The sequence below is a fragment of the Manis javanica genome, chromosome 11 (assembly GCF_040802235.1).
Source record: "Manis javanica isolate MJ-LG chromosome 11, MJ_LKY, whole genome shotgun sequence".
In the NCBI taxonomy this organism is placed as follows: domain Eukaryota; kingdom Metazoa; phylum Chordata; class Mammalia; order Pholidota; family Manidae; genus Manis; species Manis javanica.
The window spans coordinates 111,570,818-111,588,072 of NC_133166.1; the positions used below are offsets into that span (position 1 = coordinate 111,570,818).

The window sequence follows — 17,255 nt, forward strand, 5'->3', positions numbered from 1 at the left end:
GGCTGTCTCCTCCCCTGCCTGACTCTGGCGAGACCCAGTCTTCTCTGCTCCCCTCTGTGGCCCCTCCCTTCCCTCCCTTTCTTTATTCTTTTTGTCTTTTCCACCTAATCTCTGAGGACTGAGGTCTGACTGCCCATGGAACGTGTCCAAACCAGAATTTGTGATACCCTGACTCGCTCCAGTCCTGGCGCCCGTCCATGCAAAGCACCCCTACCAGGTGCTTAGCTCAGAAACCCACCTGTCCAGTCCAGTGTAGGGCTGGCTACTGCCCCACAGGTCTCCACGCTGGTCCGGGGCTCAGCCTCATGACTAATCCCACTGCAGCCCCTGTCTGTCCTTGGGGCTCCCACCTGCACCTCCTGTGGAGGCCAGATGCTTCCTCTGCTCTTAGGGTGATTTCTAAAGTCTCCAGTTTGGCTGGCCTGGCCCGAGCCTCACATGCTGGGATCACCTCTCCTGCTCTCACAACCTTAGATAGTCATGCCTCTGGGCCCCAGGACCTTTGCAGGGGCCACTCACACTGGGTACTCTTTTGCCCCACAACACCTGACGCCTCATTCACTCTCGGTTGGCTCCAGGCCCTGATTCCTGGCCAGGGAGGCCCCAGCCTGCTCGGAATGTCCCCTTTGTCACCCTGGGACATAGATGGCCACGGATCATTCTGTGCGTTTACCCCTGCCTGCCGACCACATATTCCGAGGGGCAGGGACCACGCTGTGCCTGTGTAGTGGCAGCCCTGGCACAAGGTTGGTGATGATGTAGCAGGCAGTGGTTTCCTCCTGCTCCCATGGCTTGTGGTCGCTCTGCCCAGACCAGGACGGCCTCAGTGTTTAGGACACCCATAGGCTCCTGAGAAAGTGCAGGGTTGAGAAGACACCCCCTGGGGCCTCACTCATGCGGTTTCCACCCTGGTTCTACATGTGGCCCCTCTTATCAAAAGGTAACATCATAAAACCTTAGAGCGAAGACCCTGTGTGTTTGCTGGGTTCCCCCCGGCAGGCTCCCCACAGGTCCTTTTGCATCTGGGGGCCCTGCTGCCAGACATACGCACTGGCACTCATCGACTCCTGTTTTGAACATTGCTCAGATTCTTGGTGCTGAGAGTGGCCGGGTGACACGGGTACCCTAGGCATTGGCACCTTGGGCTGGGACCTTACATCACCCTGAGGAGCCCCTGCCCAGGAGCGGGTGTTGGTGCTCCAACAGGGTGTCCACAGGTCCCACTGGGGAAGGAGAGGGTGGGCCCTGGTGGGTAGAGTGTCCCTGTGCAGGCAGCAGGCTGGCCAGCCACCTCACTGCCCACACAGATGGCTCTTTATGTGCGAGGGCTGACCTGTGGCTCTGGCCGGTGGGGAACAGAGTGAGGCTGTGCAACAGTGACCAACCTGCATCCCAGGGTAGGTGGTGGCGGTGGCAGGGAGCAGGGAGAGGGTGGCAGGGGCATGCACTGGATCCACAGGCCCCCTGTAGCCACACTTGTCCCTCTGCAGTCTATTCTCAAAAGTGCCAGGGTAATGGGGCTAAACATGCAAGTTGGTTCACAGTCATCCTGGGCCCTGAAGCCCCCACCTCCTCCAAGTGAAGCCTAAGCCTTTGCACCGGCTGTGCCCCCTGCCCAGAACACTGCTCCCCCAGACATCTACATGCTCTGCTCCCCTGTGCCCTGGAGATCTCCCTGCAGACCAGCAGACCTTCCCGTGTCCCTGCAAAGGACCCAGATCCCACCTGAACACAGACGGTTTCCTCTGGGCGGCAGCGAGGCATAAGGCCTCGCCCCTCCCGCTACCCTGATGCCTTTCTTCCTTCCTGAGAGCAGGACCCCTGGCCGGCCGCGTACTGGGCGTTCTGGGGCTGGACGCACGGGCACACCCATGTGCCGGGCTCTGCCCGCCGGCTGCCAACTCACCAGCGAGGCCCTGGAGGCCAGAGAGGCCCCGTTTGAAGGGCCAGGGGGCGTCGGGGCGTCGCAGGCAGCGCCCCGGCCGCCCCGCCGGGAGGGCTGCGAGGCCGCGGCACCCGGCACGGCCGCCCCCCTCCCCGGGCCGCGGGCGGGAGCGCGCGGGGGCGGAGCGCGGCCTGAACGGGCTCCGCGCGGAGGGCGGCGCCGCGGGCGGGCGGGGAGCGAGGGCGCTGCCAAGCCAAACAGCCCAGCTCCGCGGCAGCGCTCGCCCCGCAGAACTTTCCGTCTGCCCCCGGAGCCCCCGGAGCCCGGGCAGCCAAAGGCCGCGCGCGCGGCGCAGCTCACACCAGCCCGCGCGGCGCCCCCCGCGCCCGCCCGGTCGCCCCGGGACCTGCCGGCTTCCACCTGCCTCCCGGCAGCCCCCCGGCTCGAGCGCGGCGGTGCCCCCTCTCCGGCGGCCCTCCGGGGCAGCCCTGCCCCCGCGCCGGCGCGGCTATTTCTGGTGGCGGCCACGCCGCTGCTTAACATGCAGGGCCGGCGCGGGCAGGCTGCGACCCGACCCGCAGGGGGACACGTTTAAGAAAGGGCCCATTTTGATCGAAATGCATGTTTTCCCGCGGTCGGCCGAGGCGGCCGGGCGGCGTTCGCCACAGTCCGGCCCCGGGCCGCGCTGCCGCGGGTGGCGGGTCGCGGAGGGGCGCTCGCGGGTGGCCCCCCCTGCGCTGCGCGGCGCCGACACACACGCCGCCACCGCCCGCGCCCCGTCCCCGGCTTTCCTCACCAGCAGTCGGCCCATGGCAGCCGATGCGGAGCTGGGCTAAATTCGTTCAAGGGTCAATTTCCTTTGCGGCCGATATTTGAGGCCTATAAATACGGTCATTCAGGAGAGGCCTAGTTGAGGGGGGATCGCTCCCCGGAAAAACTGGGAGAGAAACGCCCAGGAAAGAGGAGGCGCGGAGGGAAAGGACTATTCTGGGGGGTCTTCCGAGGACGTGAACGCAGGAGGCCACGGGGCAGCTGGGGAAACTGAGGCTCAGACTTACGAGGCTTGTCCAGGGCCACGCAGCCAGGTCAGGGCAGAGCTCGAGCTCCCACACTGGCTCCCCACTGCCCCCAGGATGGCCAGCCCGCTCTGCAACCAGACACCCAGTTCTCTCTGCTCTGGAACTTACAATACTCCCCATACTTCCCTGTGCCACGGGGCCTTTGCACATGAGGTTCCTGCGGCCCTAATGTGGGTCATCCCATCATTCCTACGACAGTGCTCAGCTCGGAGGGCCAGTGTGACTTGCTCGGGTCTCTTGGCCGGTGAGCTGAGGAGGCAGGGCTCCAGCCTGGCTGCCAGCTGCACACGTGCAAAGGGGAGACCTAGGTTTTGCCCTCCGACATGAGGCGGAGGGATAGGGAGGCCCCTTCGGGCTCATGTGTGTGGGTGGCCTCGTGCCTTCGGCCAGAGGCTGAACATGTGCAATCTGAGGAGGCGCGGATCCAAATCCTGGCTCGGCCCTCACTGAGGCAGGACCTAGGGAGGGGTGTGGCTCCGGGTCCATAAAATAAGTGGAAATAACCCGCTTGGAGCACCTGCTGGGCTAGCTATTGGCAACTTTTGGGCACTGGGTTGGGGGGGCTGCAGTCACAGGAGACCAGGCCAGGTTGGGGGGCCCTGAGCATGCACATCCCTCTTGGACCGAGGGGTAAACAGGCTCCAAGAGGCTGGGGTGAGCACTGCGTGGGTACCCCTGGGGTGGGTGTCCTGGGAGGTACTGGGGCTCAACTCTCCTGGAGGCAGGGGTCTGCTGCTGTGGGGAGCAGCCATCAGGATCACTGCTTTCTGACAAGTACCCTCACCCTGGGCCCCAGCCCCAGAATCTGAGCAGGCCAGACACAGACTTCCAAAGCCAGCACTCACATTCCTTTCTGGGAAGCCAAGCGTTGGATGCCACTAACAGGAGAGGCGGAGGGGAGATCTGTCCCCGCTGGCCAGGAGGGAGTGGACCGGGGCAGCAAGGGGCGAGCCAGGAGGCCGCCTTCCTGCCTCCACGCCCAGGAGGCCAAGCCTGCGGGGTGGCCCGCTCGCGGCCCTGAGGCTCAGTCCTGATGCCTGTGCCAGGTTTGGGCTCTGGGCCGGCCTTGGCTCTGACCTCCCTCCTGCAACCACGGCCTTCTGGACACACCACAGAGGCCTTGATGGGATGGAAAGATCTAGAACACCTGCAGGTCCCTCAAAGTTCACCTGACCAGTGACCTCATTGCAGTGATAGGGAAACTGAGTCCCTGAAATGGGAGGGGTGTGATTTTATAATCTCCTGCAGCAAATCTGACCCCTGGGCCGCCCTGACCCCTTGCGAGACGGCCACTTGCTTCTCTGTCCTCAGTGAGGGGCTCCACAGATGGAGCTCAGCCCCTTAGCAGGGGAATCCTGCTCCAGCCCTGTCACCTGGATCTTGGGGACAGGCGTGTAGAGAGTGGGACCCAGAAGGTGGCACAGACCCTGCAACTGGCCCCCTCATAGTTCCCATTTGTCCCTTTTGTCAAGCATGACCTGGTTGCCACCTAACCCTGGCAGGGGCTTGACCCATAGAACCCAGCCTACTGTGTGGGCCCCTTGGGGACCAGGCTGTTCTAGGGTCCTGCCAGGGGCCACTAAGGTGGGCCGTACATGGGCAAGAGCAGGCTGGCAGCGGAGCCCACCTAGTTTGTGTTCAGGTAGGCAGGCCCAAGTCATGGGGTGCATCTGCTGCCTCTGTATGCACATGGGTGGACAGACATATCCTGTCACATGGCGATTCCAAAGGTTCCCACATGCCCCTTGGGTTGCTGGAAAACAGCTGTTCTGCTGGGACTACAGTCCCCAGACCCCTCTAGGTGGGGCCATGTGACTCACTTCCACGAATGGGGTGGAGTAGATGTGATCTATGCATCACTTCTGGGCTGGAGTAGTTAAGTGCTGGGGTCTTCAGCTTGGGAGTGGGCCTGGCTCTGGTGTGCAGCATCCCCCCTCTTGGCACAGAGAGGCCTGTGGGGAAGGAGGCTCCTATGAGTGACTGAGACCTGGGCTGCAGTGTCTAGAGAGCCCAGAGCCCTGGGGAGGGGACCCTCCACAGAGGGGCTCAGAGGATGGCCCGATTTGGGGACAGTCCTCTGTGGGGGAGCAGCCCCAGCTGACAGAGGACGCAAGGCGGGATGGGAAGGGGCAGCTGCCCGTCAGGTGCACCTCCACCTGAATTACCTGGAGCGCACATGGACTCGGAGGGGCACCTTGGCCTCAGCAAGGTGAGAAGTGAACATCCCGGAGCCGGCTGTGTGCGGGTCAGGAGCTGGGGCTGCTGGGCTGGCTCTGCCCCCCCTGTCCCCGCCTCTGCTCTGGGGCCATGGTTTCCTGAAGCCTGACAGGTTCTTAGCATCTCAGGTTGCCTACTTAGCAGCTCATCAGAGGTGTCCCTGCGGCAGCTGATAGACTCAGCCACAGTTGTCCCCGAGCTGGGCGTCTCTCGCTGCAGCCCAGAGGCTTCTCTTTCTCACAGCAACTGGAGCGTGACACGCATCCTCACACGTAAATCCCCAGTCCTGGAAAGGTGAGGGTGGGCGTCTTCCCATAGGTGGTTGCTGGCCACGGCTGGGCTGCTGCTCCCTGAGCCAGACCCAGCAAGGGGAAGAAGGCCCGCGGGGGCTCCCTGGGCCGTGAGAACACCAGGCGTGGCTCCCCAGAGGCCCTGGTGGTCAGCCGGCGGGCTCTGAGTTCAGGCTCCCTCCAGGAGCGCAGCAGCGGGGTCCCAGGGGCCTGAGGAGCCTCCTCGGGCGCCCGAGGTGCAGGGACGCCCTGGCAGGCCCGCCCACCTCTGCCCAGGAATGCGGGTGGTGGCGCTCAGCGTCAACTGACGCTTTCATTATAGGTTTATCTTTGAAACCCTAGACAAAACAGGGCTTGTGTGGTTTGACTGAAGAGCCAGCACCTCAGGACCTCGCCGTTCCCTAAGACGGCTCCTCAGGAAAGAAAAAATACACTAACCTTAAAATAACCAGTTCCCAGAATAGCAACTAATGACGGCTGCTGAAGGGATTGCTTTGATCAGTCAGAGCCCCACGCCTCCGCCTATTTAGGGCTGTGTCACTCAAGAGCAGTTCACCAGCAAAGAGAGAAGTGGGGCGGGGCGGGGGGGGGGCGTGCAGAGGAAAGTGGAAGGGCTGGGCAGAGGGGTCAGGGAGGGGGGCAGGGCCGTCGGCACCCATTGGAGGCTGCTGGACTTTCTGATGCAACCAGCCCGAGTGGGTGGTGAGGTGCTCAGTGGGGTCCAAGTAGCTTGGAGCTCAGGGGGTGGCCTGGAGATGCAGCCCTACACAGCCAGCCCCAGAGAGTTGGTGTCCAGGAATCCAAGGCTGGAGGGAGACAGTCCCGGCCAATTATCCTGGGAGGTGTGGGTCATGGAGTCTGGGGGCTCAAGGGAGTGAATTCGGGGCCCAGGAGGGGTCTGCATGGACATGTCCCCGTGGCAGGTAGGAGGCTGTAGGGAGGGGTTCTAAAATGCTGCTGTCCCGCGCGGCCGCCTCGTCTACACTACCTCTGTTGAGCACCTCCCTGGGCCTAGCCTGGGTCGGATGCTGGGGGCCACACTCACCCCTGCCCTCGAAAGACATGACAGTCTAAGCTGCCCCGTCTAATGGCCGAGTCACCGGCCCTGTTGGGCTGCAGAGTGCTGGAACTGTGGCACGTGACACCAAGAAATTGAATTTTAATTTAAAAAATTCAAATTTAAATTTATATACAGATCCCTGATTCAGTTATTGGAAAACTATGCTCGGAACAACTTAGTTATGAGACTCTCCTTTGTTAACTGTAAAACTTATGATATCTAAATGCAGACCGAGTTGTTTTATGAAGACTTAGCCGCTGATTTGAGATTTTGAAGGAAGAATGTTGACCATCCCAACACATTTTTTATATTGATTATATGTTGAGATAATATTTTCAGTCTACTGGGTTAATAATATTATTACAGTGAATTTAGCCTGTTTCCTTTTCTTTTTTTAAATGTGGCTATTAGAAAATTTAAAATCCTATCTGTGGCTCCCATTATATTTCTACTGGACAATATTGGCCTAGATGGGGGGGCAGTCTGCAACTTTTCTGTATAGTAGATATCATAGGGGTGCGGATCACATACAGTCTCTATCACACATTCTTCTGTTTTTTATTTTAAACGCCAAAATAAGTTGGGGGCTGGATTTGGCCCACGGCCCCAGCTTGCTGGACCCTGGTCTAGAGGCTCTTAACTGAATCAGGCCAGCTGACCTCAGTACAAGTTAGTAGGGGATTCCTTCCTCTCTGAGGGATAGAGGGTCTGGAGAGAAGTGTCGTCAGTCCATCCTGCCAAGGGCTGGTGGCCCAACTCAGACCCCCTGGAGTCCCAGCATGAGACCCACTTATGCCTAAGACCCCAGAGACCAGCATGAACCAGACATGTCACTACTCCTAGTAGCTCCCACTTTCATGGGGAGACCTTTGAAAGGTTCCTGTCCACAGAAAGGTCAGGAACAAGTACAGGGAGCTTGGACCCAGCAGCCATGAGGAACAGGCTGCCCAGAAAAAGAGCATCTTCAAAATCCTGATTCTGATGGATGAATGGATAAAGAAGATGTGTTATATGTACACAGTGGAATATTACTCAGCCACAGAGAGTGAAGGAAATCTTGCCATTTGTGACGACATGGATGGACCTAGAGGGTATTATACTAAGTGAAATAAATCCAGCAGAGAAATATAAATACCATATGATTTCACTTATATGCAGAATCTAAAAAAAACCAAAACAAATGAACAAACAAAAAACCCCAGAAACTGACTCATACATACAAAGAACAAACTGATGATTGCCAGAGGGAAAGGGGTAGAGGGATGGGCAAAATAGAAGAAAGGAATAAAGAGGTATGAACATCCGATTATAAAATAAATAAATCAGGGACAAAAAGTACAGCATAGGGAAGATAGCCAATAATATTGCAATAACTTTGAATGCCGATGGGTGGTAACTATACTTATTGTAAGCATTTTGTTAATATATATAATTATATCACTATGTTGTTCACCTGAAACCAACATAATATTGTTTGTCAACTATTTTTATTTTAAAGAAATAAAAGGAACAAAAATTCTGATTCTGTCCCTTGTAAGTGGACAAGAGCTTGTCTGACCACATCAGAGAGAGAGACTTGCTGGCGCTGATGAGCTAACCAGGAAGTAAGGGAAGTCAGAGGCTGAAGCGGTGAAAGTGGGGCCCACAGAGGGAAGAGGTGCCCTGAAGGCATTTAAGAGACTGAGTAAACTTGAGCTTTGGTTTTCACAGACTCACAGGTGATGGATGGCAAGGTGTCCAAGTCCAGGCCTGTCCCAGGTGGGAAGTCTCACCGCAGACCTGGACATAAAGCTGAGACCTTCAAAGAGCTCTGTGTTCAGTGTGAAGGTCAATGAGAAATAACCCACTTCCTGAAAAGAGTATAAAGAAAATTTCCTTGTCACTAAGAGGAGGGGCACAATAGTTGCCCAGAGAAGTCACATCGACAAGCTGATCCACACTCAACATGGAAGCCCAAATGCACACATTTATAGCGAAGGAAGAGGTAAATGTGGATATTCCCTGAATACCACAATTTCATACGAGGCCTCAAATTCCTGCAGATAAAATTTTAGGGTATATGAACTTATGATTTAAAAAAGAAAACCCGCATGAAGGGAATGAAACACCATGAATGAGAGCCAGCAGGAAAAAAAAAGAAAATAGAGAAACGGAATCACAAAGATGTTAGATTCCGGAATTAACAGAAACTAAATATAAAATTGTCATATTCAATATACTTCAAGAAATTTTTTAAAGTTTAAATATACAAGTGAAGAGAAAGACACTATAAAATGATCTATCAAGTATGAATAAGAAATGAATAGAATTTCCATAAATAGAAAAATAATAATTGATATTTAAAATTCAATGGATGGTTTAACAGCAGATTAGACACAGCTGAAGAAATAATTAGTGAACTGAAAGATGGATCAGAAGACATTATACAGTATACTGTGTGGAGAAACAAAGTGATTAAAAAAAAAAAAAGAGGTTAAGAGACATGGAAGGGAGTGAGATGGTCTAGCACATGTCTAATGAAAATTCCAAAAGGAGATAAAGAACTGAGGCAGGGTCTGGAGAGAAAAAGGTCAAGAGTAAACCAGAACTTTTGCAAGACACCAAACCACAGATTAAGGAAACTCACTGACTTCCAAGCAGAGCAAACAAAAGATGCTTTCTATTAACATATCATAGTGAAAACACAGAACAATAGAGTCAAAGGAAAGATCTTAAAAGCATTCAGAGAGAAAAGATATGCTGCTTTCCAGGGAACAACGATCCATCTTCATCTCTGTACTCAATAGAAACAGTGGAAGTCAGAACAGCCGGATAATACTTTCAATGTGCTAAGAGAAAATAATTTAGGTAACCTGGTATCTCTTATACCCTGTGGATATATATTTTTTTCTGAGAACAACAGTGAAACAGTCATTTTAAAACAAAGTCTGATTTTTGGTTTTCACTGAATGAATTTCTAATGGATACTTCAGCCAGAAAAAGTTATCTCAGCTATAAGATCTGAGATGGGAAACAAACAATAAGTGACACAAGAGGTGAATAGGTGGGTAAATTTAAACACATATCGATTTAAATAAAACAAATTATGAATTATGGGGTTAAAAATAAACACGATTGGACTGAAATATGCAACAACAAAGCATATCAATCAGCAAGAGAGCTGTTGAAGCTGAAGTGTTAAAGGCCCACATCTTTTTATAGATGTGGGTAAAGGGAGCAATTAACTCTGCTATCTAGCCATTTAAAATGTTCTGGGTTAATATCTGTAAGAATGTAAAACTTCAAAACCAGTAGAAGGAAAAAAGGAATGAGAAATAATCATTAATCCAACAAGATGCAAGAAAGAGGAGCAAGATAAACATCAAAAATTTAGTGCAAATGGGAAGCACAAACTAGGTTGCTAGAAATCAATCCAAATATAAATTATATTAAGTGTAGATGTATTAAATGATTAAAAAAGTAAAACCAGCCATATAGTGATGACAGAAGACATCTAAAATGTATATATAGGATTAGAAAGAAAAGAATTAAAAACCTGACACCAAAATCAGAAAAAAAAATCCCAAGAAAACTATAGATCATTATCCTTTATGAATATAGATACAAACATTCTTAACAAAATATTAGCAGATCAAATCCATCAACATATAAAAGAGATTATATACAATGCAAGGTTGGTTTAACACCCCAAACTGATTAATGTACTATACCATGTTAATACAATAAGGGATAAAAACAATGTTACCAACTCAAAAGGCACAGAATGGGCATTTGAGAAAATTCAGCACCTGTTCATGGTAAGAGCTCTGAACATCCTAGGAATAGAAGGAAAGGTCCTCAACGTGATAAAGGGCATTGATGGAAAACCTACAGCTGACATACTCAATGGGGAATGACTGAATGTTTTCCCCTGTGAGATTTTTCTCTAGCCTCCTCTACTCAACACTTTACTGGAAGTTCAAGCCAGTTTAATTAGGTAAAAAAAAAAAAGGAGCTGAAGGTGTCAGATTGGAAGGAAGAAATAAAACTGTCTTTATTCACACATGACATGGTCTACATGGAGAAAATCCTAAGGGATTAACAACAATAACAAAAAAAATACACTAAAATTCATAACCGTTAAGTCAGTTTACAAACTTGATATACAAAATTAATCATATTTCTATATATTGGTAGTGAACAATTCAAAAGTGAGATTAAGAAAACAATTCCATTATTGATAATATCAAAAATAATAAAATATTTAGGGGTAGATTCAACAAAATATGTGTAAGATTTATACACTGAAAACTACAAAACACCACTGGCAGAATTAAAGTGGATCAAATAAATGGAAGGATATACCATGTTCATGAATTAGAAGATATGTTAAGACATTGGTTTTTCCCAAATGGATCTATAGAATCAATGCAATCTCTATCAAAATGTCATCAGGTTTTTCTTTTTCTTTTTGGTAGAAATTGACTAGCTGATGCTAAAATTCATTCAAAAATTCATAGGACTTAGAGTGGGCAGAGCAATTTGATAAAGAACAAAATTGGAAGCCTTACAGTACCTGATTTGAAAACTTACTATAAAGTTACAATAAACAAGATGGTATAAGTGGGTTTAAGGATAGGCACATAGACCAATGGAACAGAATTGAGAATCCAGAAATTAACCTGTGTATTTATGCTCAAGTAATTTTTGAGGAAAGTGCTATCACAATTCAATGGGGGAAAATAGCCTTTTCAACAAGTAGTGCTTAGGCAATTGGATATCCAGAAGGAAAAAAGGGAACTAAACTCAGATATTACCTTATACCAGATCCCCGAATTAACTCAAAATAAATCATAGACCTAAATATAAGAGTTAAAGCTATAAAACTTCCAGAAAAAAAAAAAGAGGAAAATGTTCATGACCTTGGATTAGGCAAAGAGGCCTTAAATACAACATCAAAAGCACAAGCTTTACAAGAAAAGATAAATTGGACTTCATTAAAATTTAAAATGTTTGTGTTTTAAAAGACACGATTAAGAAAATGAAAAGGCAGCCACAGAATGGGAGGAAATCTTTGCAAGTCATATATTTGATAAAGGACTTGTATCCAGAACATATAAACAACTCCTGCAATTCAATAACAGAACAAACTACTTAATTAGAAAATAGGCACTAAAGAAGACTATGAATGGCTAATAAGCACATGAAAAGTTGCTCAGCATCATTAGTGATTAGGAAAATGCAAATCAAACTTACAATGAGATACCATGACACACTCAGTAGAATAGCTAATAGAAAAGGGGCCAACCATTCCGTGGATTTGCAAGGATATGGAGAACGTGGATGCTTTGCACATTACTGGTGGGAAATCAGAATGCTCCAGACCCTTTGGGCAACAGCTTAGAAGCTTTTTAGAAAGTTGCCATATGAACTATCAATTCCACTCTTAGGAACCTAACTAAGAGAAATGAAAACATATGTCCATACAAAGACTGGTAGATAAAAATTCACGGCAGCCTTACCCATAATAGCCAAAAGTTGGAAACAATCCAGATGTCCATCAACTGGCAAATGGATAAATAAAATGTGGTCCATCCACACCACAGAATACTATTCAGCATGAAAAAGGGAAGAAATACATGGTGCCACACAGATGAGCCCCAAGAACATTATGCCATGTGAAAAAGCTAAACACAAAACACCACATGGTGTGTGCTTTTATTCACAGGAAACATCCAGAAAAGACACACTTCTAGGCTTATGAAAATTTAAGAATATAGAGACAGAAAGCAGATCCGATTGTAGCTGGGGGTGGGAGCTGGCAATAATTGCAAATGAAACTGAGGGCATTTGGGGGGGTTGAAAATGTCCTAAAACTTAATTTTGATACACTGCTTGAGATAAAGAGGGTGCTATATAATTGTAAAACATTGACTCCAGCAGTGAATGTATAAAAATTTAAGCATTAACTATACCTAACTGTAAGATCTAAAAACAGTAAAAATTGGCAAAAATATAAAAAAAAGTAGATGAATTGTCCACTCTAGTTGTACTTTTAACACATCTCTGTAATGATTGATCAAGTAGATAAAAATATTCCAGTGAGCATATAGATTTCAACAAAACAAATGCAAGCTTGTTCGAATGACCATAAATATAACACTGCCCCCAACAAATACAGAATACACATAGTACTCAAACAGAGGGTGCACTTACAGGAACTGACCGCATAGTGTGCCATAAAGCATATTTCAAAATGTTTCAAGGCATTAATATCATATACATCACTCTCTCTGACATCAGAACAGTAACATTAGGCAAAAAGGCTCTCCCAGTTACAACAGTGACAAAAGTCATGTCCTGGAATAAATAAGAGATCATAATGGAGATTAGAAAAATGTTTAAGTGAATAAACATTAAAGTTAAATGCTACATATCAATGAGTGGCGGATGCAGTTTGAGTGGTATTTAGAGGGAAAATGTATAGCCTTGGATGCACACCTTAGAAACCCAGAAAATCTGAAAATTAATAATCGTCCAGCCTGAGAAGTTAGAGAAAAGAACAATATATTAAGGCCAAGTGAAGAGACATGCCTGGGATGAAACTAAACATCCACCAGATGGGATGGATAAAATGCAAGTTTGTTGAAAATATTCATGAGGTTGGCAAATAGCGGGCAATGGAAAAAGGGAAGACACAAATCAACAAAACCGGCAATAAAAAAGGGACCTCACTACCAATACTACAGACATGGAAGTGACAATAAATGCTAATGAATTTGAAACCTAAGGTGAAATGTACAAATTCCTATAATATACAACTTAACAAAACTGACACAAGAAGAGATGGAAAACATGCACAGTCTCATAATCACTGACATCATTGAATCAGAATGAAAAATCTTCCCACAAAAAAACATACCAGGTAAAAATGGCTGTACCTTGAAGTTTCACCAAACATTCAAAAGGGGAGAAAATTCTAATCCTAAACAAGATATTCTAGAGAGGGCCCACTTCTTAACTCCTTCTATGAGGCTTACATAAATTTGATACCCACACCTGATGAGGACCGTGTAAGAGGGGAAATTACGTTATGTATGTATCTCACACCCAGATATCGGCACCAAAATTTTACAGAAAATATTAGCAAGCAGATGTCAGCAGTGCTCAGGAAATAATACACAATGTGAAGGATTGGCTAAGGGTTGGGGACAGGCTGCAGACCACACAGGTGGCTAGAAAAATAATCTAAGATGATAAAGGCTTGAACTCAGCACGAGGGAGTGGGGCTGGGTAAAGGGGTGAGCAGTGTCCAGGCGGCCCTGATGGGTGAGTGGGGGCATGGGTGGGGTGACAATGCCTCGGGGGCCTGCTCGGAGGCCTGTGGAGACAGGGGGTCCCTCTGGGACAAGGGACAGACCAGGAGGAGCAGTGTCTGGGTGGACACCAAGTCCTGGGTAATAGGGTCTACTGCCCACTCCAAAGGGGAGGCAGAGGGGCCTGGGGAGGGATGGTGGTGGGTTCCTGGGCTGAGGACACTCCTGTCCAGGAGAAAGCCATGCTCAGTCAGGAGGTAGTGGAAGGAGGGTTGGGTGGTGGGGGTCCATTCCACCCACACCCTCAGAACGGGGGCCTGGAAACCCAGGACTTTCCTGAGCGCAGTTCTAAGCCATGAACATTTCCGGCAAAAACAGAGAAGAAAGAAATTCTCCTGGCCTACTGGGCTCCTCCTATCAGCAAGAGCAGCCGTGAGCTGAGCTTGCAGAATAAACTGGGCTCAACGTAAACACGCTGCAGGTCCCCAGGGGGTGGGGGTGGGGGGGCCGAGCTAAGAATACACACGAGGGCGGAAGGCTGGAGCAGCCCTCTTCCCCACTGAGTCCCAAGAGAACCAGGGGATGCCCGCCTCCCTAGCAGCCCAGCCAGGGCAGGGCAGGGGGCTAGGGCCCGGGGACTGAGGGCTCGGGGCTGGGGGCTGGCCAGGCCAGTGTGTTGCCAGGCCTCCTGTGCCAGGCCTGGTGAGGCAGCCACCAAGTGTCTGAATCTGTGCAGTCCCCCTGACTCCCACCCCCACAGACCTTACTGTTTGCCCCCCCAACCCCCACCTTGGCCCTCAGTGTTCAGGCCTGGCCTCTTTTTGAGTTGACCACGTGTGCTTATGGGACCCTGTCTGGCTTCCTCTGCCTCTCCCCAGCTCGTCTCCCCACCATCTGTGGCCCCACAGGGACCAGTTCGTCACCTGACTGGCTGTGTGATCTTAGGCATCCGTCCAACCTCTCTGGGCCTTGGTTTCTCCAACTTTCAAAAAGAATTTATTTGGGCAAATAAGAGTCCTTTCCAGAATAAAGAAGACAATGTGAAGGAATGTGCGGTAGTTCCGGCCACTTTTAAGAAGAAGCACGTGGAGTGGCTTATACCTTCTCCTTCACTAGGAAAGGGAGGCGGGTGGGAGCGGGTCTGAGGTGTGGGGAGTGGGCTCCTGAATGTCTGCAGGTGAAGCCCCGGAGGCACTGGCAGCACGGTGGGAATGCTCTCTGCTGTCCACACCCCGGGACCGAGGTGGATCTGAACAGCCAGGCCGGGCCTGGACAGGCGTGCAGAGTTCTCTGGGGACAGGTGGTGGGGGCCACGTTGGAGCAGGGCGTCCCACTGCCAAGCAAGAGTGGCCACCAGGCTGCAGGACTCCAGTGGGCAGGAAGTGTGAGCTTGTGGCCGCTGGCCTGGACATGAGCACAGGGGGCTCCTTGCAGGGAAATGGGACGCCCCTGGACAAGCTGAGCTGGCCTTCCCAATGATGACCCCAAGAAGTGGACAGCCCCGACCCCTGACCCTCAGAATGATCTGTTCCTAAGAGTAGGGGCATGTGGCTGTGCACCCCAAGAGGCCCTTGCCTGCGCCTCTCTGAGCCCCTTCTTGCCGCTGAGTGAGCCGGCCTGGGGTGGGACCCCTGTCACAGCTTCGGGCCTGACTGAGACGCAGAAGCAGGTGGGGACCAGGCTCGGCTCCTGCCCCAGGCCCACCCTGTAGGTGGGAGAAAGCCCAGCGGCTCTGGCTGGGGCTGGCGGGGGGCTGGCAGTGCCACCGTAGATCTGCCTGGTTCTGAGGCCCAGCGGCGGCTCCATTTCCTGTCCCGGCTTCCCCACAATCAGCAGATTGCGTGGGGGTTGTTTATGGCCCTGATGGCTGCAGTGATAACGTGGGGCTGAGACATAGCACTGTGCCCTCTGGGCCTGGCCAGGCACTTTCCCAGGGTCTGTCCCCGAGGAGGGCACCAGTCCATTGTGAGGCAGCAGCCAGTCAGGCTGAGCAGGACGCCAGCCCACGGTGGCCTCTGCCCAGGTCCAGCACATTCCCATCAGCGCCTGGGTGGACAGCAGGCACTGAGACCCACGTGCAGCACGGGCCGCTCACCACCTCCCATCCCAAGCAGGTGACCCCCTCACCCAGACCAAGCAAGTTCTCCAGCAGAACACAGCAGAGAAGCGGCGTCCCTGAGCACTGTGCGTGCAGAGCATTCCACGTGCTCACACCCCAGGAATGGCCCCTGTCTTGGGCACAGGGCCACTCGGGGCTTTGCTCGTGAACCATGTCCCCAGGGATCAAGGGCTCCAGAAAACTCTTCCCTTTGTTGTTCAGACCTTAAGAAGTATGGGCATGTGATTCCCAAGGCCAGTGCTGGTCCCACTTCAGCCCAGCCCACTGACGGCTGACCAAGGGCTGCGCCCCAGTCTCAGGTCCTTGCAGCTACCCAATGGCCACTACTCCAGTCTGGGCGGGGCACTGCCCCGGGGCCCTGTCTCCTGCCCATCGTTGCCCGCAGAGGACACCAGGCTTGGTCTGAGTTTAAAGGAGTGGCTTTGGGCAGAGAAGCAGTGGGCACAGCCACACAAAGGGCTCGGCACAGCGGGGCAGGGGCTGCAGGAGGGGGGAGCACAGTTGGTGGAAGATGGGACAGTGAGGGTGCTCCTGGGGCTGCTGGGGGGCCCAAGGCTCCTGCACTCAGGTGCCAGCATGATCCTGCCAGTGGGGCCTGGTCAGCAAAAGCTGCTGTGGCCAGGGTTCCAGGGCTGGGCGAGGAGGTCAGGGTGGGGGCCTGGGTCCGTTCCTCTGATGTCCACAAGCCCCTACACAGGGTGCCCAGCATGCTCTAGTGGGCATGGCTGCCTACTGCTTCTTGAAGGGTGTGCCAGACCAGGCCCTGGTCTCTCCCATAGAGGAGAGTGAGAGCCGAGGAGAGCTCTCATTCATCAGCCTGGCAGAGCCCGGGCCCCGGGGCTCCAATCCCAGCCAGTCTGCTGAGCTGACCTCTCCCCGTCTCATCCTGCCAAACAGGGACACCTACTGCTGGCCCACCTGCCTGAGAGCAGGCTGGCACCAGCCCGGCTTGCGTCCGCGCTGACCAAGGGGGCCAGGCCCGAAGTGAGGGGCCCCACAGGCTCTGGGACCATGGCCTCCGTCTCTCTGCAGGATCCCCATTTACTGGCCTCAGGGCCCCTTGGCCAGGGGCGGATTGTGCAGGTGGGGAGGGGATCCTGCAGGCCCAGCCGGGGCGGGTGGGGCGGGAACTGGAGTTGTGCCCCGGCCCGCCCACCCAGCTGCAGCCGGGGTGGATGAGGGCCAGACCCAGGCGTTGCCAGGGAAACCGAGCACCACGCCAGCCCTGCCCAACCGAAATTCCTCTATTTTTAGCCTCCCAGCGACTTTCAGATAAAGTCCATGTAGACGGGCAAACTGTTCCGCGAGGC

General features: G+C 51.8%; 1 protein-coding gene across 6 annotated transcripts in view; it reads right to left on the reverse strand.

Annotated features, from left to right (window-relative positions):
• The window catches only part of KCNQ1 (potassium voltage-gated channel subfamily Q member 1), a 329,509-nt gene that overhangs the window by 48,722 nt on the left and 263,532 nt on the right, over nt 1-17,255 (reverse strand). Inside the window, exon 16 of one of the 6 annotated variants that reach the window (XM_037011475.2) lies at nt 8,017-8,381. The exons of 1 other annotated variant lie outside the window; for it this stretch is intronic. In XM_037011475.2, the coding sequence (XP_036867370.2) occupies nt 8,244-8,381 (138 nt within the window). In that variant the 3' untranslated portion in view covers nt 8,017-8,243. Of the gene's footprint in view, nt 1-8,016; nt 8,382-14,806; nt 15,873-17,255 lie in introns of those variants that run through there. 4 more of the 6 variants (XM_073217330.1, XM_073217331.1, XM_073217329.1 and 1 more) reach the window with 4 other exon arrangements.